This window comes from Typopeltis vanoorti, chromosome 15, assembly GCF_054136105.1.
Source record: "Typopeltis vanoorti isolate ZY-2024b chromosome 15, IOZ_Tvanoo_1.0, whole genome shotgun sequence".
Classification (NCBI taxonomy): Eukaryota; Metazoa; Arthropoda; class Arachnida; order Uropygi; family Thelyphonidae; genus Typopeltis; species Typopeltis vanoorti.
Window position 1 is genome coordinate 115,846,730 of NC_143563.1, and position 25,150 is coordinate 115,871,879.

A 25,150-nucleotide genomic window follows, 5' to 3' on the forward strand; every position below is an offset into this window, starting at 1 on the left:
TCTCAGTTCTGGGCATATCATGGGCTAACTTTGTTCATGTTCTTGTGGCCAACCTTTCTCTCCTCATGAAGTTGAAGCACCATTTTGCCTTTCCTGTGAAATCAACAATGTTTATTTCTCTTGCAAACCTTTTTGCCTCATAATGAATAAGCTTGGTTGACACATATCCCACTCTGACGCTGCTCCATAATCCAAGTCTTAAGCCTCTGCTCCAAGTTTGGCCATTTTGCTGGTTTTTCTCTTAAGGCCCTCTTCTTTTTTGGCATCTTGAGTAGTTGTTCTTACTGTTTTCTCCACTGTCTAATCCTACACTTACTGGGAAGAGGTCCAAACTCTCTCTCTCTCTCTGAAGCTTTATTTCCATATTCTTTTGTGCAATTGAGACTTTTAACTTGAATTTTGAAGAATATGACAATTGCTTTTTATTTTCGGACATTTTTATAGGCTAGTGCTCAATTATTGTTAATGCATTAACTTATCCCGCCAATGAGTTGCAGATGTATAAATGCTTTCAGAGTTCTGATTGGTTTATTCAGAGGCTAGTAATTGGCAGAAGCCTGTTCATGGTGACAAGGTACTGGCAGTTTCACCAAGGCAACCGCAGGTCTCTGAACCAGTTACTCTCCGTGCATAAGATGACCCCCAATTTTTGGTCTAAAAATTTTAGTAAACAATATCATCGTATACACGGAAAAATATGGTAACTAAATTTCAGGAATTATTCCTTTCACTGGCAATTCATATACACTATACTACCGACGCTTTTGTAACACTTACACACAATTTCCACTTATGTAAGTTACAAGGAAAACATTATCATTTGTTACTCACAATTTTTTCAGTAAGCCTACAGTCCTTTTTTGTGAACTGTACCTCAGTCGGGAGGTATAGTTGCCAATTGCCAATGAAAATAGTTCCAATGATGGGAGCTAAACCCCAGTTGCATATTCCATGCCATTGCTTCTTCTCGCTTCCTCCACTCAGTGCTTGGGAACCAAAACACTGCAGCAGCAGTAGCAAAAGATTCAGATATCCTTTTCTCCCTCTCTCTGTAACCTGTGGTGGCCGTAGACATCGTGGTCCTTCTCCTCTTTTTCCCTCTCTTTTTTTTTTCTTTTCAGCCCCCTTTTATATGCTCTCTGTTCTTTGTTCTTAAACTTCAGATGTCCATAATTATCCTGCACGGTGATGATGTCGCTTTGGTTTTCATGCCTTAGGTGATTAATTTGTTCGCAAGTTGTTGTGAATTTTTCAGATATACTATTTTTATACCTTACTAACGATGTTAATATCATTTCCTCTATTTTCAAGGAAAATATTTTAAACATGAATTATTTAGCATAATTTCCAATTCAGTTAATTTACATTCAGACAAGGAATCTTACAATTTTTTCTGTATTATTTCGATCCAAAAAAAAAAAAAAACCCTGTAAAATCGAGTTTGAGAAATTTATATTTCATCGCATGAAATTTTACAAAGGCTCACCCTTTCCTGAAAAAACACATTCCCTTTTTTTTTTTTTTTCTTTTCCCTCGTTTTCTGGAGAGGATCATAATTTCCTTTATCATTATTTTTCTTGGTCTCAGATTGTATGTTGCTCTCCTTCTGTGTTTACTATCCTACTACACTTATTTTGGGGAAGTCTTTTGGACTCCCTAGGTGTTAATCTTGTCTAAGTCAGCAGGGTGTACAAATCTATGGTAACTTATTGATACATCCTCAAGAGTGGGTATGTTACCTTCCTTACCTTTCCTTCTGTGCAAAACTGGGGGGGGGGGGGTAAAGTCTATCACTAATCTGTTTAGACTTTCTTCGGTTTCGATTCCTAGGGTGTATGTCATGACTGGGGGGGGGGGAGAAGAGAATCTCTCCTAATCCTACTCTTGTCTCATATGGATGGTTTCTCATTCTCCATCGCTTTCTCTAAGGTGTCTCCCAGGAATATTAGGTTGTCACTTCTTATTTTGTATATTTTAATCTGTCAGAGGGCACAGTTAGTGTTTTTGTTTGATCCTTCATATCTTGAATCTTAAAATTTATCAGGGGAAAGTTTCTCTAGGATTCTATATGGGCCCAAGGCACTTCTTCCAAATTTGTCACCCCTTTTTGGATTAATTCTACCTTCAAGGAGAACTAAATTTCTGGGTTTTAGGTCCTTGTACTTCCCAAATTTATTCATGTATGCACTTGTCTTTTGCAAGCTGTTTCTACTGAATTCTGCTTTCTTGAGCAAATGAATTTCTCTCAATCGAGACATTCAGATACTCATCAATATCTATGAATTCAGTATTGACGTGAGTTTGCCTTAGTTCATAGGGAAATTTGGGATTGAACCCAAACAGAATGAAGGCAGGTGCCTCTCTGATAGTGGAGTAGATCACCGTTCTACTTGTGGACAGGGCATGGGGTAGGTAGGTATCCCAGCTTGACACTTTGCTATCAGCTAATGTTGAGAGTGTATGCTTCAGTGTTTTGTTGAGCCTTTTGCATATCCCATTTCCTTGAGAGTGACAGTGGTGGTGAATAATTTCTTTATCTTCAGCAGCTTACACAACTGCAACATAATTTCAGCAGTGAAATTGTCACCTGATTTTTCATGGCATTTGCCTCTGGAAAACATATCAATCACTACAAGGATAAATCTATTCCCCTTTTGTGTCATTGATAGGGGCCCAATTATGTCTATGGAGAATGCTCTAAGGGAGAATACTACTGCTAATGCTTCTTTCTCTATAACTGAGTAATTTATCAACAAGGAAGAGAGCTTCCTGCTAATAAAAGCTATGGGTCAGAAGTCATCCCCTTCCTAGTGTTCCAATACAGATGCTATGGTGTTATGAGAAGCATCAGCAGATAAGAAAAACGTCTCTCCGAATTTCGGATAAGCAAGAACAGGTGAATTTGTCAGAGCAAGGTTCAAGGAATTGTATGCATCATGTTGCTCATCCTCCTACCTAAATTTACTTCCTTCTTTGTCAGCCTAACTATTGTCTCTATTAACTCTGAGCAGTTTGGTATCAATTTTCTGTAGAAATTTACCATACCGATGTATTGGCAAATTTGCCTTATAGTTTCCGGAATCTTTGCCTCGAGTATGGCACTTATGTTTGATTGAGTGGGGATTATCGATTATCCCAGCCTCACTGACCTCGGTACACTACCTCTCTCAAGAAAAACTGACACTTGGAGCATTTCAATGATAGCTTAACTCTATTTAGCCTTAATAGGACATTTAACAGGCTCTCCCTATGAGACCTAATGTCCTTTGAATATACTAATGGATCATCCTGGAAACATGACCCTTAGCATGTCAGATAGTACTGAATTCATTAGTGACTGAAACAACATTGCAGAATTTCTCGCACCCTGAGGAAGTCTGCATAGTTGGTATTTCTGCCATCTGGTTGTGAAGGCTTAGTATTTCCTATCTTCCTTTCTTAAAAGAATTTGGTAATAACCCGAATTTAAATCTAATTTAGAGAAATATTTTGCACCCTCTAAGTCTAGCAGCAATTCTTCGATTTTGCATAGTGGGAAACCAATGGGTTTGATTTCCCAAATGATACGAATAGGCTATTCCATTGTGAGTTTGACTTTTCAATAATCCTAGCTTTCTCATAGTCTTGTAACAATTTCTGCAGTCCTTCCATGTTTTCATCAGTGTTAGGTATTGTTTCACATGAAATGGCATTTGGGTGGTGATCTGGATTGCATCCTCAACCATGTCAGTACAAGACAGGGATGTAATATCTTTCGGGAAGATCCTTGGGAAACGACAAAAGGCTGAATTAAAAAATTCGGCTATTATTATTATTTTTTCTTATCTTCTGACATTGCTAAGTAAAGGGCACTGTTTAATAGGGTATCTTTCCATTCAATACTTTCTTCAATTATGCTCATCTTTTCCATCTCTAGAGTCTCACTCATCCCATTTCCAACTTGAGACCCCCAGTTTCGTAGCTCATGCTTATATACAAGATTAGGGTTGTGTTCTATTCCACAAAGTGAAATTGTGCCTTCAACGAAATTACATATAAGCTGGTATCACTCCAGAAAGTCAAGACACAAGATCACTTGTCCAGAATGTTTGTGCTTGAGCACTCAGGGAAAATGATTAGTTCATGCAAAATTCATCAAACAGTGGCTAAGAAATAACGGAGATATGAGCTCCTGTGTCCAATAGAACTTCACAGAGCACATTCTCGATTAGTATTTCCTATCTTCCTTTCTTAAAGGAATTAAGAAACCTGTACTACTGTTAAGAGGTCCCCTTTGTTCTTTTTCTTGGCTGCAACACTCTGCATTTCATATGACCCATGACATATTTCATTGTTGTTTGTTCTCAATAGCTCATAGCTTATCATTCGTTCGGCAAAACACCTTTTCTTTTCTTTTCCAAAATTACTCCCAAATTTATGTCTCTTCCTCTTTGTTTTGTAATGCTCTCTGTATGGGGGGGTTCCACCTTGTATCTCCCCAATAGATGGATAGACATGCTATCCATCTTTTCCAATTTTTTTTTGAAGTAATTCTATTTCATTTTTTATGAGACAGCTAACTTGTTAACAAGTTAGCTGTCTCATATCATTTTATACACTTTTATTCCTAAGAATATAAATTTCTTTGACATATTTAACAATTTGTCTGATAACAATATTTTTTATAGTGTGATAAGTTTGTATCTTGTGGTGTACTTATGTGGTGTATTTTGTACAGATTTTTTATATGCATTATATAAAATTCTGATTATTTCTACATTCCATTAACAAAGTTTGATGTTTTAAGGATACTTGTGACATAAAGACTGAATAATATAAGCACATAAACACAAGAAAGATATTTAATTAACCAAATATTTCGGTCTGGAAATAGCAGACCATCTTCAATGGCACTACAAGAACAGTTTAAAAAAAAAAAAAAATCAGCTAACGCCTTTTTATTCCCGTATACGGAAGTAGGCGAGGCCATTTAGCCCTATCTAACTTTTGGAGACTGAGTGGGCAGTTCAATCTCCACTGGTACCAATCAGAGATAGATGGCCCAAGGCTATCACTAATTAAGCGGTACGCAGTGAAGAGAGACGGCTCAAATGTGCCGCCATCTCGTGGTCCCTAACACAATATATTTACTGTCTGAAATAGTGTGGGTTCTACAGTCGATTTTCTTGAGTTTACAGGACGAAAAACCCAAGTTTCCGAGAGGAAAAACCTACTTTCCCATGCCAGAGATCGACTAACTCGGGAACCGGTCGAAAAAAGGCTTAGAAAAATTTCCTCTAGGCGCCGACTAGACTTGAAACCAAGTCTTCCTTCGTACAGCCAAACGCCGTGGTGTGCAAACGCCACATCCACTGAGCTACACAGGCACCTAAAAAAATAAATAAATAAAATAATAATAAAAAAAATACAAGGTGGAATACTAACAATAGAACATTTAAAAATAGAACAAGCCGCGTGATGTTATATCACTAAGTATTAAAGGGAATATTTTTAATTAAATATTTGGTTAATTAAATATCTTTCTTGTGTTTACGTGCTTATATTATTCATTAACAAAGCTTATAGTCAAGGAGTCATGTAATGAAATAATCAAATCTTCAGCTGGCATTGTGTCAACCAGATATCACCATAAAATGTGATATGTCCATAATAGTGCCATTTTCTGGAGGTGAGCTAGTGCTATATCTAGAAGGCTAGCTTTTCAAGGCAATTCATAAATTGCCATGGTATTACAGCAGGAACTGTTTGCACACTTTTACTCCAAATGTGTTAAATTTCAACACTAGATCTGTACACTGTGTCGGTTTTTTTCATGCTCTTCTTCTCTTGCTCTGTTGTGCCCCCTGTATTTCCACATCACTAAACCATACTTGTTTGGATAAAGTAATGTCCAACATATCATGTTTGAAATGTCTATCGTGTTTAAGTCCCATAATATTTTTGCATTTCTATTTTCAATAACTTTTTTCAAATATATGTTCCCAAGGGGCTCTGCAAGCTGAGAAACCATATTTCCTACACAAGTTCTAGTGCACAGCTTGTTCCAAGAACAAATGTCCACTGTGTTTTCTTTATCTTTGCACACTCAACATTTGCTTTCACTGCGATCTTTTCAATTTTTACCTTTATTACATTCATTTGTAATATTTGTTCTTGAATAGTAAACACGACTTTCGGTCTCTTTCTTGATTATGCCCTATCAAAATCATTGTCATGTGAAGTGACTCCTTCCTTTCATTGATAGGCTATAATCAGCTTTTATTACATAAAAATTAATCAGAAAATAACTACTTGTTAAAATATCTATTTTAATACTTATATTGATGATTTGGCAACAATCAAGTCACCAAATTGTCTAGTTACACTCTCAGTTCTTCAAAATAGCTCAACCTGTACCATGAAAGATCTAATCTTGCCGATATACATTGTTGGAAACATCTTGCATTCTAAATGATATTAAACCACTAAACAGTAATCTCATTAAAACAAAAATAATAGCCATTAAATCGCTGAAAACTGGCAAACATATCATGGTTACCAGAGCTGAGAAAGGAAATGCTGCTGCTGTTTTAAGCCAAACAGTTACCTAGAAAAAATGAACCTATTAGCATCTGATGACAACACATAAAAATTAATTCACAATAATACAACAAACCACGTTAAAAAGAAAACAACAGAATTATTTAATCTAGTCATCATGTGGCTGACAGATAACGTTAGAAAACTGTAACACGTTATTCCAGCTGTCCTAGAATTTCCAGAATAATATGCCACTATGGCTGTGATAGTTGTGAAGGAACTGACAGCTAATTATCTCAGCCAAGAAACTAGTGTTGACTCAAGGAGTTAGTATGTCATTTTCCTTCCTATATAAAAAAAAAAAAAAACATGATACTTTATATAAATAAAGTTAAGAATGTCACAATCAGCAATGAAGACTTATTAGCCAGTTCTGATGTATGTGCCCTTTTCACAAATGTCCTGATCACTGATAAATTCTTCTTTTACAGGATAAATTTCTGCCAATATCACAGTCCTCTTTCTTCATATACTTCATTCAGATTATTTCACGTAGCAAAATAACTACTGCCAAAAGAAGGTACAGCATGGAATATTTGAAACAACATGCTCCAGAATCAATTTCTATGAAGTCCAAAGATTGACTCATACATCTTTGTATGAGCCAATGCTACTTACATATAGAAAGTGAGGACTTCACATGAATTGTTTATGTATTCCATAATGCAAAGCACACTTTTTTTCTGAATATGTATATTGCTATACATTATACACTGCTTGGAAAGAAGTATGGACTGTGTCATACAGCTGCTGCTGTAACTGTGTGGTTTGTGGACATGAATGTCACCTGACTTGAATGGACTCACAGAGCCCTGATCTCGACCCTATTGAACATCTGTGGGATGAACTGGAGCATTGGGTGGGATGTCAAGGGATGTCTATTCCACAAAAGTCCAGGACCTCATTATATGTTTACAGGAAGAATGGTCCAAAATTCCTTTTATCATTATCATATACACTTGTGGAAAGTATGTCCTATGAGGAACATACAGCCATGGTGCACACCTTAATAAGATGTATGACCTCCTTTCGCTGTGATGAGTGATCTATAGAACATACTTTCCATAAGTGTATGATAATGATAAATAGTAATTTTGGACCATTCTTCCTGTAAACATATAATGAGGTCCTGGACTTTTGTGGAATAGATATCCCTTGACCTTACCCAATACTCCAGTTCATCCCACAGATGTTCAATAGGGTCGAGATCAGGGCTCTGTGAAGTCCATTCAAGTGGGGTGACATTCATGTCCACAAACCACACAGTTACAACAGCAGCAGCTGTATGACACAGTGCATTGTCTTGCTACAGAGACAATGGTCAGTTCCATACAAACACCACAAACTAGGAAACACTGCATTGTCCACAGTGTTCAGATACCTCTTTGAGTTCAATGTTCATGAACCACAAACAGAGGTCCGAGGCCAAACGAATAATAGGACCATACCATCACACCGCCACCTCCAAATTTCATAGTTGGGGTTATGTACTCTGGTAAGAGATGTTCACTAGGCATCCACCACACACCCACCTGTCCAGTGATTCATCGCTCTATAACACAGCTTTCCAAGTTTCCATGTCCTGCTGTACACATTCTTTGCACCAATGAACATGATTCTGTACGTCAGTTTGGGTAATGTGGGGCTTGCACATTGGAAACCCATGTTGTGAGTCTTTGGTCTGAACGTTTTTGTGCAGATTTGTGTTCGTCAATTCCCGGACTCCACATTAAACGTGTCAGCTGGCAAATGGCAATTTTTACATATTATCCTCATACCACCCTACCTTCACATTCGGCGAGAGTAGTAGGTCATCCACTGCAGATAGCACTTGCAGTTGACTCCCTGTACTTCCATCTCAGTATGGTATCACTGATTGTTGACCTAGGATGGCCCAGTTTGTCAACAATTTGCTGAACAGATAGGCCTGCAACATGGCATCATCATATCACAACGCCTCTTTCAAACTCCATCAGTTCCCTTCTCACGGCCATTTCACCCCTGATGCAGTTGCACTAATTTTGGGAGCATCATATTCCTCCAATTTATGCCCGCAACAACCACATGACTCATTACATGGCACGATGCACCTTGCCCATTGGGATGTCCATTCACTTCTTTCCAGGCATTGTAGGAAGGGTTACTATTTGCTATTTAGCTCCACAGTTGTGAACCTTTATACACTTTCCACAAGTCACCGAAATAGAGAACAAGAGACACATTCACACAATACCTATCATACAACTCCTTAAACTCGTTCACTGTTAGGGCACTGACAATCCATTTCACTCACTAACCATTCTCCAAGCACAAACTCTAATCTCTACACCCTTACTAACCATACTCTTACAAAATTTCCAGGAATGACTGCCTTCTTCTATCCGTACTTGTCATGTATTGAAAAATTACTTTCGTGTCAATCTTATAGAATCCTTTTAGTAAGTTCAATTTCTGTCATGTCCCCCTCTTACTTCCTCTCAACTAAACTCTGCAACCCACAACTTTCAGTCTATTCTCATAGAGAGCATTCCACAAATCTGTCACTAGCTTGGTCACATTCATCTCAGTATCCTCTCTATTATCTCCAGATCGCCAAAAAACCCAGGTGATCAAATATGTGCACAGTTGTCAAGATGCATCCAAAACATAGCTTTATAAAGAAGGATGATAACCTCTCTATCTTCGCCCGTGTGGTTTTCAATATCCAAGTAATCTTTTAAGCTATTTTGCCAACTTTTGCAATATGCCTTGTCAATTTCCTTCAGTCTAGTAGCACTGATATGATACAACGTATGTAGGCTTTTCATCCCAAAGATAACAGTAAATTGGCAACCATTATCCTTTACTTATAATGCTAATTTATTTAATCACATTGCAGGATATGCATCACCTTTATCAAGCCCTCCCTAGTTTTACATCATAAGCAAATAACTGAATATGCCCCCCCCCCTCCACTTTGACTAGTCACCCTTGTTCACCTTAATTCTGTTCCATGTCATCCTTCATGATAATTGTTTGGTCCACACTCATTGGGCTAATCTGTTGATGCATTGAATCCAATGTCCAATGTATACACTAAGGGGGAGGGGTCCATCTACCAATGGACCCTCCCCCTTAGTGTATAGCTTAATTAGCTAGTTTTTCATATGTGACATCATTCTGATACCATATGGTCACTCCCATACCTCATTTTGTTTTGGGCATGAAGCCTTCTGCTAGAAGTGGTAGGGTTGCAGATGCCCTTGCCACAAAGAGTTAGTAGGACAATCACAAACATCCATGCCCCTGGTGAGATTTGAACCCACAGCCTTTTGGCTGGAGAGCAGATCGCATTCTGATCTAAAATCCTCTAACTTTTATTTGTGTTGGTTGAAGTTCTCCAGCTGTCATTAGTAATATATTTGAACCCACAGCCTTTTGGCTGAAGAGCAGATCTCATTCTGATCTAAAATCCTCTAACTTTTATTTGTGTTGGTTGAAGTTCTCCAGCTGTTATTAGTAATAGCCCATCCTTAAGTCGCATATCTGCTCTGAAAATATAAACCCCTTTGATGCTATAATGAAACTACATCATTTTCTGTCAACCATGTCCAGCTAATGCCAATAATCCTTGACCAAGTCAAGCTGTTCAATGCCCCAAACTCCTCTCTCTTATTTCTAATACTCCTGGTATTTTTATACATGGATTTCAATATCCCCCATAAGCCCATAGCTACTGTTGTGCGATGTCTTGCCAACACATTCGGATTTGAAACATGGGAAACCATACCCAGTGGTTCACGGTCATTTCTGCACTCATGCTCATTTGTCCAAGGATCGGCAGACACACACACCTGATTGTAACCCTCCCCCCCCCAAATATCTCTAGTTTGCTTGAATTTACAATTGCAAACTCTCACTGAACAATACTTTCTCTAAATATATAACTCCAAAACCATTCAAATGCAGTCCATCAGCCAAGTGGAAGTCCTTTCTTCCATCAAATTCATTCCACATCTATAAACCACACACCATTTCACCTGCACTCTTTGACCTTTCTCACTGACTCATTAGCAGTTATGGCCTTTCTTCTGAATTCTGTCCTATCATACTGAAGCAGCAGGCTCATAATCTTTAGTCTTTCATATTCTTCTCTCATTGCATATTTTTTACCTTTTGAATAATTTGTGCCTACTGAAAAAAATCAACCCTTTAATCTCTTCCTTTTGCAAACTAACGGGTTCAACTAACATCCTTAATCTGTGCACCTGGGAAATGTGCTTTTCTGATATTCTGTCTAAATCTCAAAGAGCCCTTTCCTTACACTGTGTTTTTTGCACTTTCATACATTTTCCCATTCATTTTTGGTTTCATTCTCTCTCTCTCTCTCTCTCCTGCTGTGCCACACTTCTAACATTTTCCATCTGCTCAAGTTCGTGTTTTGTCCGGTGAAGAAGTCTGCATAAGTATGCTATTTCTGTCCTCTTTGCCACTTCATATTACTTTCAGCTAGATCTTTTTATGCTTTCATTCATATTCCATCTCATTCCTTCTGCTCATTCCTTCTACTATGCTCTGTACAACACTTTCACTATGTTGCTTCACATCATTAATATTACTAATTTTGTTCTCCCATGGTTACATTTCTTGCATTGCTCATGAAACATTTCTTACACCCACATTCACATTCTCTCTCTACTTTTGCTCTTATACCACAAAACCATTCACTCTTAGTAATGAATACATTGAAAACAAACTCAACATTGCACGAAATCTCTCATATTGAAATCATTGAACATGGACGTCTTGGCTACCATTTTCCTCATACACATCGGTGCTACACAGAATTTTTTTTTAACAATATCGCATAGTAAGGTTTACAAATAAACAAGCACACTCAACTACACAATCTAAAACAAGGAAAATCCCACTAATAATGATTAGCAATATTGTATGGGGGTGCAATATCCAGGAAAATGAAAGTCACTAGCGGAATGCCTCAGGGGTCTGTTTTAGGGCTATTACTATTTAACTTGTATATTAATGATATTGGCGAAGATTTGGATGGAGATATTCAGTTGTTTGCAGATGATGTGAAGTTGGGACGAACCATAAAGAGTAGAGAAGATATTGTGGCCTTGCAAGAAGACTTGAATAAATTGAGTGATTGGGCAAGCAAATGGGGATGTGAGTTTAATGTTGCAAAATGTAAGGTTTTAAAATTTGAAAAACAAAGATGGGATGCAAAATTTATGCTTGGTGAGAATATATTGTTGGAAGTAGAGGAAATAAGAGATCTGGGGGGTGATAGTGGATAAGGATCTAAAATTTAGGGGACACATTGCCAAAACTGTGAAGACAACACAAAGGCTTCTGGGAGTGATGCATAGGACACTGACGTGTAGAAGTAGGGAGATTCTTGTTCTGTTGTATAAGGCTTTGATTAGGCCACACATGGACTATTGTGCCCAGATTTGGTCACTGGGTTTTCAGAAGGATGAAGAGATGTTGGAAAGGGTCCAAAGGTGACTGACTAAGGTAGTTTCTGACCTCTGGAATGTTGAGTATGAGGAAAGATTGAGAAGATGTAATTTGCAGAGTCTAGTGGAGAGAAGAAAGAGGGGAGATATGATAGAGACCTACAAGTTGGTAAGGGGTTGTTATAAGATCAATGGTGGAGAAGTTCTACAGAGAATAGTGGGGGATCAGGGGAGAACCAGAAGTCATCCCTGGAAACTGTATAAAGAGGGTATGAGTAGGGGAGTGAGAAGCAGGTTTTTTTTGTGCAGAGTTGTGAATGATTGGAATGCCTTGCCTGAGAGTGTGGTGTCTGCAAGGAGTTTGAGTGTGTTTAAGACACAGTATGATGAGATGTGTGTGTGATAAAAGGACCTCCCAGATGAGTCTTTGACTCCATGAGGTCTTGTTTAATAATAATAATATATAACATATGTGATACTGCTGTTTCAAAGGACAACAATGTTAATGACACCTTCTCTTATTACATGACTTCACTTAGGCTGCTTGTTGGAAAGTAAACCTACATACACAGGCTAATACATACAAGTGGACTCATACAACCACCTAACACAGAAACTGAATGTCATTAGCATTTACAAAAATAGCCTTAACAATTTTCTTTGGTTAACAGACTCTAAAAATTAATTTCAAATAATGAGAAAAACTTTTATAAGGAATAGTTACAATAGGAATGCAATCAATAAAATTCTTCGTAGTACATCCAAAAATAAAAAAAGATTAAGGCCAGAGCCATTCCTTATATTAAGAATATCAAAAAAAAATAGACACAATGCTAAACAAATACAGTGTTAAGGTTATATTTAAATCACCCACAAAATTAAAAAGTTTATTCATCCCCTTACTTCCCCTTTCCCACACTTCCTGGGCATATACAAAATCTGGTACGTATAGCTTACATTAATTGAAAAAACAGGATGCACAATTCCTAATAAGAAGAGAACATAAATGACACATTACATTCCTTAATTATGGAAAATCAGGTCTTTCTGATCACAATCTTGAAATATGTCACAAAGTGATTGAAAAGACATAAGTCACCCACTTGCATCATACTACAACCTGGTATGAACAAAAATTCAAAGACACCTGTGAGGTACCTAATATATCACCCATATCTCAACAAAAGAAGGATGATCTGAAAGGAGTAAGGAAATGGATAACATATCTACAAGCTACATAAAACAGCCAATAGCTATTGATGTAATTCCATTTACTGTAATAATTAAATACAATATCTCCTTGATTTCACGGAGACTGGGAGAAGTGAGTGTCTGAAAAATCAAAATGTCCGCTAACTTAAAAGATCCACAAAATACTTGTGATTTCATTTCAACTTTTTAACTCATCTTCAGCTTTGCGAATATCTTGCACAGTTTGTTTCTTTATTCTCGAAATGCTTGTGATGGGTACTTCAGATTTTAATTTATTAATCAGTTCTAATTTTTTTTAGTCAGATGTGTTATTGTTATCTGAGAGTAAGGGATATTGGCATGATGGAGTATAAAAATATGAAGTTCAAGGGACATATTGCAAAAATGATTGTGTAGATCACTAAGAGGATGGCTGCAATACTGAGATCATGTTCACATCACATTTGGATTACTGTATTCAGATCTGTAACTGTGATTTGTCTGGGAATACCTAAACTTAAGAGAGTTACAAAAGCAGATAAGAAAAATTATACCAGAAATGTGGCAAATGTTAATTTACGAGGATAGGCATATAATATTCAGTTTCATGGAAAGAAGACAAAAGGACGATACGATTGAAGCATTTAGCTGTTGGAGAGCTATTTACCTGATGGATACTTAAGATTTTTCATGTGATAGAAGACATAAGGAGCCATCCCTGTAAGTTATGCAAGGGAGCAATGAGTATGAGAGTAAGAAGTAGACTTTTTTGCAAGGAAAGTTATTGAACATAATCTATGTCGGGAAGTCGCCGCTAGATGAATTTGTAATGTGTAGTGTTCGTGCAAGCTCCAGATAAGATAAGTATCATTTTCAGTTATTGATACAAATTACTTAATATTGTGTAGTTTTGTTTTGTTTGCCTTGCGTATTTTAGTGCATCTATTTTTGGTGTGTTATAACGTATAATTTGACAAAACACGTTAGAGATAAGTATAGCACCTGTGCGAAGGAAAATGGCAGCCAGTAATGAAGGTTCACCATCGTTATCAAAGAACGGTAGCATAAAAGAAATGAGTCAGTGTACTAGCTGTGAAATGTACGCTTTGCGGTCGGAGTGTGGTTAGATGATAATTAGCCGGCAAAGGTTGGTCGATTGGTAGAGCCTCTGCTACTAATGGCTCAGTTAAGTTAGTTTGAGCGAAGTTAGTAGTTGGAAGGGGGCCAATCGTCCGATGCTGTCGGTACACTCTCCCTCGATGAGTCTTTAGACTCCCTGGAGGTGTCAAAATAATAATAATAATAATAATAATAAAGGATTGAATGTGTGTAGAAAATGTAGGGAGAATGAGGAATTGAAGTGTATTTCGGATCGTGAGTGTGATATTTTTGTCAACCTTCAGAATGAAGGAAATAGGGATATGACAAGAAACGGCAAGGTTGTACATGAAAATTGTGAGAGTGTGAATGTAGAAAGTGTGAATGATAGTATAAATGGTTTCTCAGGGAACAAAAAAGATGAGATAGATGCATTGAGTGAGATCGCGTTGTTGAATAGTGCGATAGAAAGAGCAAAACAGCAGCTAGAGTGCATGAACAAAAGTAGACTGAATGAACCAACCAATAATAAAAGGTATGACAGGAAAAATAGACGTATGAATGTGAACATGAACAAAATGAAGGATAGAGTGCTGTATGGAGACTCGTTAGTACGAGGTGTGTTAGTAGAGGATTTGACAAAATCGTACCAACCTGGTGCGACCATAAAGGACGTAACTGCGTCTATTAGAGAGCAAAAGGAAAGGGTGAAAGAAATGATTGTTGTGGCAGGTACGAATGATTTGAAAGGAGATAAAATGGAAATGATAGAAGACCTGAATGAATTGTTTGAGGTAGCAAAAGAAAAGAGTGAGAGAGTTAGAATGATTAGTCTTTTGCCACGGTATGACAGTGAAATGTTTAAAAGGAGGGCTATAATTGCAAATGACTTTATGCGTGGGTTATGTATGACGAGTGGTGTGGAATTTGTGGATGTGTGGAGTGAGTTTGATGGGCGAAAGGATCTATATAAGATGGATGGCTTGCATTTGAATGGTTATGGTGTAAGAAGACTTGAGAAAGTGTTGCTGAATGTAGTGGATGTGCAAATTCAGGGAAACTAGATTTGTTAGGGGGGGGGAGTAGAGATACAGTCCTTATGGAGGCAGTTGAATGTAAGAACGAATATAATATGCCAGAGCAAATAAGGACAACAAATCTGAGTGGGATAGTTAATATAAGGCATCAAGGCAGGGTTGGGGCTAATGGGGGTCTTAAATTCATGTACACTAATGCTAGGAGTATTAGGAACAAGAAGGAAGAGTTTTTGGCCATGGGTGGCACTTCCAGACAACAGGCTATTGGTATTAGTGAAACATGGCTGACTGTAGATGATATAACTAGTGGGATTGAATGTGATGGGTATAGTGTGTTCAGGAATGACAGAGAGAATAAAATGGGGGGAGGAGTATTGTTGATGATAGCTGATGAACTCCAGCCAAGGAGAATAGAAGTTGAATTGCAGGATAGAGAAAAGAGCATATTTGAGGCCATTTGGTGTGAGATTGTGGCTAGCAGAACTAAATATACAATTGGGTGCTGCTATAGACCAGGTGATGGAAAAGATGGTGGTGACAGTATGCACAAGCAAATAGAAGAAATGGATGGAAGGAGGGTAATTATTATGGGAGATTTCAACTATGGTTGCATGGATTGGAGTGTGGAGAGGACACACGGGAGGAAGGAACTGGATTTTATGCGGTTATTAAGGGATAACTATCTGCGACAGCATGTAATGGAAAATACTAGGGGTCAGAGAGTGCTTGACCTAGTGATTACATCTGAGGATTTGGCTGTAACAAATATGACCACATTGCCACCAATCGGTGAGAGTGATCATAGGGTCTTAACTTGGGAGGTGGCTAAAGGTGTAGAATTTTCAATTAAGACAGGGTACATGTGGAATTATCGGGCTGGAAAGTATGACAAGCTTAGGAGTTTGATTGGTTCAGTGCCATGGCATGTACAACTGCAAGGACTAGAAGTTGATAGTGTATGGGAGGTAGTTAAGAAGTGCTTGCATGAAGCAATAGCTGACTGTATACCTAGAGTCCGAATAATAAATCAAGTAGGGGTTAAATGGATGAATAACACCATTAAGCTTGAGTTGCAAAAAAAGAAACAACTATGGAGGGAATTTAAGGAGAAGGGTGACCGGCAGGCACATGAACGGTATAAAGCGCAGGCCAGAAGGGTGACGAGTGTGGTAAGAAAAGCAAAAAAGGATTACGAAAGAACATTGGCCATGCAGGCTAAAGAGAATCCTAAACAGTTTTTTAGATATGTAGCAAGTAAAAGGAAAAATGTACATGGCAGATTGATTTTAAAGAATGCCGATGGTAGGGAGGTAACTGAATCAGTTGAGATAGTTGAGTTACTGAGTGAGCACTTTGCAAAAGTATATCATCCAGGTGGTGACATTGCAGAAACGAATAAACCAGTAGATTATATGGGAATTGTGGTTAATGAAGTGGAGGTGAGTAGTCTATTGCATAACCTCAATGTCAATACATCTGTGGGATTGGATGGTATACCAGCTCGTGTTGTACGAGAAGCAGCTAAAGAACTGTCAGTACCCTTGACCATTTTGTTTAATTTGAGTATCGGGTCTGGGTTAGTCCCGAGCGGGTGGAAAGAGGGGAAAATAGTTCCACTGCATAAAGGTGGCTCCAAGAGTGCTGTTGTAAATTACCGACCGATTAGCATATCAGGAATCATTGTCAAGGTCTTAGAGAAAATAGTCAAGAGGAAAATACAAGATTGGATAGAAGAAAATGGGATACTGTATCGGGGACAGCATGGTTTTGTGAATGGTAGGTCATGCCTCAGTAACTTGCTCACGTATTATAACACAGTGACGGCTGAACTGGATAAGGGTAATGGGTTTACGGTGATTCTACTGGACCTTGCCAAGGCCTTTGACAGGATTCCACATGGAATTCTAATCAGTAAATTGCAGCATATGGGAATGGACATAGGGTTGGTGAGATGGATAGGAGGGTGGTTGACGGAGAGATATCAGAGTGGTTTACTCGGGAGTAGAGTCCACCAGACGGCCTGTGACTAGTGGTGTGCCACAAGGATCTGTTCTTGGACCACTGCTGTTTAATTTGTTCATAAATGATATAGGATATGATCTGAGAGGAACAGTTCATTTGTTTGCGGATGATGCGAAGTTGGGTAGGGCAATAGTGAATGCAGATGACGTCAAAATTTTGCAGGATGATTTGGATAGATTGGAGGTCTGGGCTAAGGAGAATGGATGTCAGTTTAATGTGGCAAAATGTAAGGTTATGCATTTTGGGGTGAAAAGATTGGCGGCAGTTTACTGCATTGGTGGAACCGTGCTCCAGGAAATTGATGAGGCACGAGATTTAGGAGTGTTGGTAGATAAGGAATTGAAATTTAGGGGACACATTGCAAAAGTGGCCAAAACAGCTCATCAAATCACTTGGTTGCTGAAGAATATGTTGACAAGCAGAGACAAGCAGGTTATTGTTCCTCTGTATCGAGCCTTGATAGGACCCCATCTAGACTACTGTGCTCAGATTTGGTCACCTAGGTTTCTTCTTGATGTGGAGGAGGTGGAGAGGATCCAGAGGCGAGTGACCAAGATGATAGCAGGTCTGTGGAATGAACCGTATGAGAACAGGTTGAAGATTTGTGGGTTGCAAAAATTGGTTGATAGGCGGAGGAGGGGAGATATGATTGAGACATTCAAATTACTGAAGGGTTTCTATAAAATTAATTCAGAAGATATTTTTGAGAACAGGGCTGGTTGTGGGAGGACTAGGGGACATCCATGGATACTGGGCAAAAGTGTGGTTAGTAAAGGTGTTAGAGCTGGGTTCTTTACTTTTAGAGTAGTGAATGAGTGGAATGCGCTCCCTGAGTCTGTGGTGGATGCTGTGACAGTGAATGAGTTTAAGGCGAGGTATGATAGATACTGTATGAATGTCGAATAGTTGTGATGAATATGATTTGGGGCCTCCCTCGATGAGTCTAATGACTCCCTGGAGTTGCCCGTAATAATAGTAATAGTAACATGGAATGCACTGACTGAGTGAGTGAATAGTGAGGGGACAGAGTGATGAGTTTGGTATGATGGACTCACACTCATCATGTGTGATGAGTGTGAGGATACTATAAGATGCTCTAAAATAATAATAATAATAAATATATCAGTATTATATTGTAATCTAGAAGAAAAGCTTGAACTGTGTGTGTAAGATTCTAAAGATGCTGGCAACACACACACAGACCACTGCAAGCAAAGTAACAAAATTAAATAACCAGTTGACTCAAGCAGTGAAGTCAAATTAAGGAATGAAACTCTAAGTTATGTGAAATTTAAAAAAATGCTACAAGAATTATCTATTCGTCAAAATGAAGATGTATGTTGGTATGTATGTATTAGCATGTAGAATTTGCCACTTCATAGTTAAATGAGTTCATAACACAGTAAACTGGGATAAGATATTCTTTCTTTTAAGGTTACACGGTGATCAGTATTCATATTTACAAATTTAGGGACACAAAACATATGTGCGGAAATTATTATTTTACTTATTATTAATAAAATAACAATTGAAGTTTCGACCCCTGTATTGAGGTCATCATCAAAAAGATACATGTGTATATGAAACCAAGCTACATGCTCTTGCACTCTACAAAGGTAAATTAAATCTACACTGTTAATTGATCTTTTACTTAGCCTGACCTCTAATGGTAAAAAAAAAACTTAACCAAGTCTTCTTTTATTAAGATTTTTCTTTGGCTTGTTCTGGTTGCTATAATGGTTGCAAATGGGTCCTCCACATTCTTGGAATGATTAGACTGTTAAACCACCTTCAAACCCCTGATAAAATTAAGACACCTACTCAGTTCTTCCAAAGATCCTCTTTGGAAGAACTTGAGTACACTGTGCGTGCTTATGCATTAGCATTTATGTGTTTGGCTATCTATGGGTAGGATGTATTCTGACAAGTTGATACTAGGGTTTATATTTAGGTGTTTGAGATCCAGTGCCATTTCTGAGGATTTCCAAATTATTCTCTTGGTTAAGTTATAGCAACATTGTAATAGTTTGAACTCATCCTGTAACACTTGATGTCTCAATGCCAATGTTTGTTTTGTGTAAACTCATATATTTAATTTAAGTTACGAGATCATGTCAACGTTTTATGGATTGGAATAGTGATCTCATCCTGATAAAGGGAGTGAATACTGCTTTGATTTTATGTTTTCTAAGTATTTTGAAGTTTTATGGAAATAAAGGTAATATATGGAAAATTAATAAAACCTATGAATTTCCAATCATGAAGTACCTCTAATCTAGTGTTGGTTAAGCAGTCTTCAGACAATGCTTTTATTGTAGCTATTTTGTAGAAAAGTGTTTTTTAGAAATTGGAGTTCTTTAGCTAGCTTATTCTTGTCAGGAATGAAGCAGTAGATCCTTGCTCCTAGTGTTGAAATAATGCCCAATTTTTGAGGTCTGTAATGATGAGAAGAGGCGTTTAAATATCTGTCAGTATGTGTAGGTTTTTGAAATATAGAGACTTAATTTACTAGATTCCATACTTCATCAATGATGTAGAAATGGGAGTGAATTGTTAGATTCTAACTCCTTGATAAATTTTATCTTAGGATGTTGGCCACTGAGGTACTCATTGAAATTCAAAAGTGAAGGTAGTTCATGATTTTCCAGACTAAGAATATGCCATCAACACACTTTTTCTGTAATTTGAGGTTAGGGTAGTATTCTTCTAGGTTATTTCTTTCACATGTTTCTAGATAAAGATTTGCTAAAACTGGAGAAAGTGGGCTGCTCATGTAGACCAGAGATCTCTTTGTATGTTGAGTTATTGTAAATTTATCTTGTAGCAGGACAAAGAGTTCTTCAGTCAGAACATTTGCAAACAGGTTTACTATATCAAAACTGCTAAAATGTCTCATTCATCAAGGATAATGTGGCTGATGCTGTAAACAAAGTGCTCAGTTTTTAACAAAGGGTGATTGTCCTGTCAGGCATTTTAGTAGTTTAGCTAGATGTTTGGCAAGATGATATGTCAGAAAATCTATGCCTTCAACTATTGAGCATAGACATATACATGTAATTATATGTGTGTGTGTGTGTGTGTGTGTGTGTGTGTTGTGTATTTTACAGATGTCGCACAGAAATATTTTTCAATTAGCAGCTGCTTGTAATATCATTCATTATCATCTGATATTCAAATATGACAGGTTGAGTTGGATACAATCGTTATCCAACTATCCAGTATTGCCATGATTTGTCATTGGTAGTACTAGATGATTGGATAATTATAATGAACTCTTAATTTTCATAATCCTTATTTTGTTCTTCTCAGGTAACATCTCAGTTTTTTTTTTTTTTTTTTTGTTCCGCTGTATTTTAGTTCTGATGATTGCAAACAAGCATAACTGAAAATCATATTATAGCAAGAAGAGAATAATGTGCCAAATAAAATGTCAGAATTTTGTTAATATTGCTACTATAATTTAATCTTTAACAGTTTATTTATTTTTCCATGTGATGGACAGATTCAATGGAAGTAATTCATCACCATCCAGTGTTTGTGAAAGATACTTCTAAGTACTGGTATAAGCCAAATATTTCCAGAGAAGAAGGTAAACATAATTAAGGATTACAAAATAATAAAATCATTTACATTTTTCACTATATGTAGCTATACAGGGTGTCCCAAAATTCATGTAAGATTTAAATTTAGCGCCATTTGTGCGGTAAAGTGTTGCCAACGAGAAAAAAAAGACAGCGTGATAGCTGACAGTTCAGGGTTATTTTATTTTCATTGTTGAGCAATATTTTAAAAATAATGAAGGTTTGGCAGCTACAGTTTGCAATTTTCGTACAAAATATGGTCGGAATAGTGATTTAACTTCATCAACTGTGAAAAGATTAATTAAAAAAATTCAAGGAAACTGGATCAATTAGTGATCTTATACACTCTGGCCGTCCTTCAACAAGTCGTTCAACAGAAAACATCGAAGCAGTTCGTGAGAGTGTTGCTGAGAGTCCAGGAACATCAATTCGGCACCGTGTTCTTGAATTGGGCATTTCGAGAAGCTCTCTACAGCGTATTCTCACGAAAGATTTGCATCTTTATGCTTACAAAGTTCAAGTGACTCAAGAACTGAAGCCTACTGACCACACACAGCGAAGAGAGTTCGTTGAATGGATTATGGAACAACAACAAGTGGATGCTTATTTTTCAAAGAAAATCATCTTCAGCGATGAGGCTCATTTTCATCTTGATGGCTTCATTAATCGACAAAATTGTCGCATCTGGGGTTCAGAAAATCTGCGAGTAATTGTTGAGAAACAAACGCATCCACAACGTGTCACTGTTTGGTGCGGATTTTGGGCTGGAGGCATCATCGGTCCATTCTTCTTCGAAAATGCAGCTGGTAAGGCAATAACAGTTAATGGTGCTCGCTATCGCGACATGATAATCCAGTTTTTTGTGCCTAAATTGCAAGATATGGATGTGGACGACATGTGGTTTCAACAAGATGGTGCCACATGCCATACAGCCCGAGAAACAATTCAATTACTGCATGAGTCATTTCCTGGTCGTGTAATTTCCCGTTTTGGTGATCAGAATTGGCTGCCCAGATCATGTGACTTAACGGCGTTGGACTTTTTTCTTTGGGGTTTTTTGAAGTCTAAGATTTATGCCAACAAGCCCACGACCACCCACGCCTTGAAGGAGGAAATTGAGCGCTGTATCAATGAAATTCAGCCACATTTATGCAAAATGGTCATGGAAAATTTCGACAAAAGAGTGCGTATGTGCCAGCAAAGCCGTGGAGGCCATTTACCCGATATGCTATTCCATGCATAACCCTATACTGTATATTTTATGAATCAATAAGAAATTACAATTTTTAATTAAAAACCTGTGTTTTCTATCAAAATTACTTCTTGCGTGAATTTTGGGACCCTGTAGAATGCTTTAATAAAAATTTCAAATGAAAATATATGATATTTGCTAAACAAATTAGTAATCTTTATATATTACATCACTTAAATTGCTAAAAACCCTAACAGGTTAATTTTCATTAATTTTGTTTAATGATGGATGGCTTCAGTGTATGTAAACTTACTTCCGCTACTAATGAATGTTTTTTTTTAATTATTTAATGAATATTTTGTCAGGGTGTTTAGTTTCATTATTAACGTTAATCTTATTTGACACAAGTTGCCAACTACACTAGTTATTAATATGCATGTGTACATACACACACACACACAGTGTGTATGTACACATGCATATTAATAACTAGTGTAGTTGGCAACTTGTGTCAAATAAGATTACAGGGTGTTCGGGATAAATTTGACAGTTTCGTAAGGAAAAAGAAAATCTTCTTTGTATCTATTAAATTTAATGAATTGACAAAAAAACATTACAGGCAGAGTTAATTACAATACTATCAACAAGATTTACTCAAAATAACCACCATTAGCATCGATCACAGCTTCAATTCTGCTTCGGAACCTCGAACAAGCTGATGCTACAGTCTCCCTGGGAAGGGCCGCAAAAACTGTTTTAATTTTATCCATTAACTGGGCTTTTGTATTACTGGAAGTGCGATTGGTGTCTTTTTCAACTGCGCCCCATACAAAATAATCCATGGGGTTAAGGTCTGGGGAGTTTGGAGGCCAAACATTTGGACTGGTGAAGTCGTAGAAATTTTCAGACAACCATTTTTGACTTTTCCCAGAGGTGTGGCAAGGGGCCGAATCCTGCTGCCATACATACGGCCTACCATTGGCTACCCTTGTTATCCAGGGCTTGACTACAGTTAGCAACTCCACGAACAAAGCCCGAATTCCAATGCCAGGGTTCTTCAACACCTGTTCCTGCAGATTTGCGAGGAATTCTGCTGTACGAACGCAATCAGATCGTCTGCTAGGGATCTTTCTTCTTGCTACATCCTCGTAGTCACCATTGCAAGTCTCTAGTTCATGCCTGATTGTTTTTACTGTATTCAGGGAGCATTGGGCAGCAGTCGTAATATCCTTATTTTGATGGCGGGCACGAATCATCATGATACAAGTTATTCTCTTCCATGATTCAGGTGGGTTCCAGCTATCCATCCTTTCTGACATCTTGTATATGAATGAAGAAGGGTCCAAACTTTTAAATGAAGAGAAGTGTGTGTTAATACATGTAACTTACGGAAAAATATAATTAATTATAAATATGTCAAATTTATCCCGAACACCCTGTATATATATATATATATCACTGGGTGGTTTTAGAAAATGTGTTGAAACATTTGGTAGTTAGTTAAATGACATCACTACAATAGTAGCAGTTAAAAGCAATTGCAGGCATTTTAGAAGAAGCTTTGCTAAAACCTCAAAAACAGCATTGCATCCTCTTGATTTTTTGAAGTTTTAAAGAGTAACAAGAGAACAAGCAGCTCAGTTTTTTCTACAAATGGGTTGGAGTCAATACAATCAATCATTTGTTAAGGAGGAACTGAGAAGAACACTTTTACTCTCATGCCAGTACTATAGGGTTTGATAACATCCGTTATTAAATGACACCACATAATATTGCTAATCATGATTTTCCTTATTTTAGATTGTGTAAGTGAGTGTGCTTGTTTATTTGTAAACTTTATTTGTATGCCACGAAACTCCTAGTCAGTAAAATTACTTACTGATGAGGAGTTTTGAGATTCGTGGCATACAACTGTTATTTCCTTCCCAAAACTAGGAAGAGATTCAACATAAGCAATTACTGTCTTATTGCTCTGACCAGCTGTCTTTGTAATATAATAGATAAAATGGTAAATGTAGGTATATGATATTTAGAAAGCAATGAATCTTCTCTCTAACACAAGGTCGATTTGTAGATATTATTCAACACTAGATCATTTGGTCCACGTATAGATATTTTCATCGACATGGGAAAAAGCTTATGACACAGCCTGAATATATGGTAATATTAAAAAGCCTCTGTAATCTAAGTCTCAAGAGCATCTTCCTGATTTTTTAAAAGCTTTCTCTCCATTCAAGTTTTAAGTCCACGTGGGAGACACATTATCCTGGCCATATCATCAAGAAATGGTAGTTCCACAAGGTTTTGTCTTAAGGGAGACAGTTTGTCATCAAAGTAAACTCAATCACTGAACAACTTCTTCCCACAATGGGCACTGCTCAATATACTGATGACTTCACAGTTTATTGTTATTCTTGTATAATATGGATGCCAGCCTGGCTGACTAAATGATTAGCATAGCTGCCTTCCAACTAATAGGTTGTAGATTCAAATTCAGCCTTCAACTCATGGATTCAAATCCATGTTTGGTCTCTAAAGCAGGGTTCCTGGACTATGCAAAAATTAAATTAAAAATACAAAAACATATATAAAATTGATAAAAATAGGAAAAAAAAATTCTTATACCATATATGGTACAAATTTGAGCATAGATTCACAAAATCACTTTTGTGAGTGGAATAACATAAAAATGAGGGTCAGTAAAAGGTGACATCAATGAACAACTGATCATATCAGTTGATGGGGTGTTATTAATTGGTTTAAGTTTTCAGCAGAGAATATGTCTGCGTACACTTCTGCCAAAACTGCACTCTTCACTCAGACCTAGAGTTAAGAATAGAACAAACTATTATTTCAATAGCAAGCCCAGTTCTTAGGACACATCATGCAGAATATATTCTTAGAAATTTTACATTTAAACTTGCACATGTTTGTCATTTAAGAGAAAAGTGCAAGAAATCTTCGCATATTTTTGCACTGTATCCTCTTGGG

General features: G+C 37.3%; 1 protein-coding gene across 1 annotated transcript in view; it reads left to right on the forward strand.

Annotated features, from left to right (window-relative positions):
- The window catches only part of LOC150099091 (tensin-1-like), a 780,515-nt gene that overhangs the window by 667,338 nt on the left and 88,027 nt on the right, over positions 1–25,150 (forward strand). Inside the window, exon 27 of the mRNA XM_090405808.1 lies at positions 20,889–20,975. Coding sequence (XP_090261934.1) covers positions 20,889–20,975 — 87 coding nt within the window. The remainder of the gene's footprint in view (positions 1–20,888; positions 20,976–25,150) is intronic.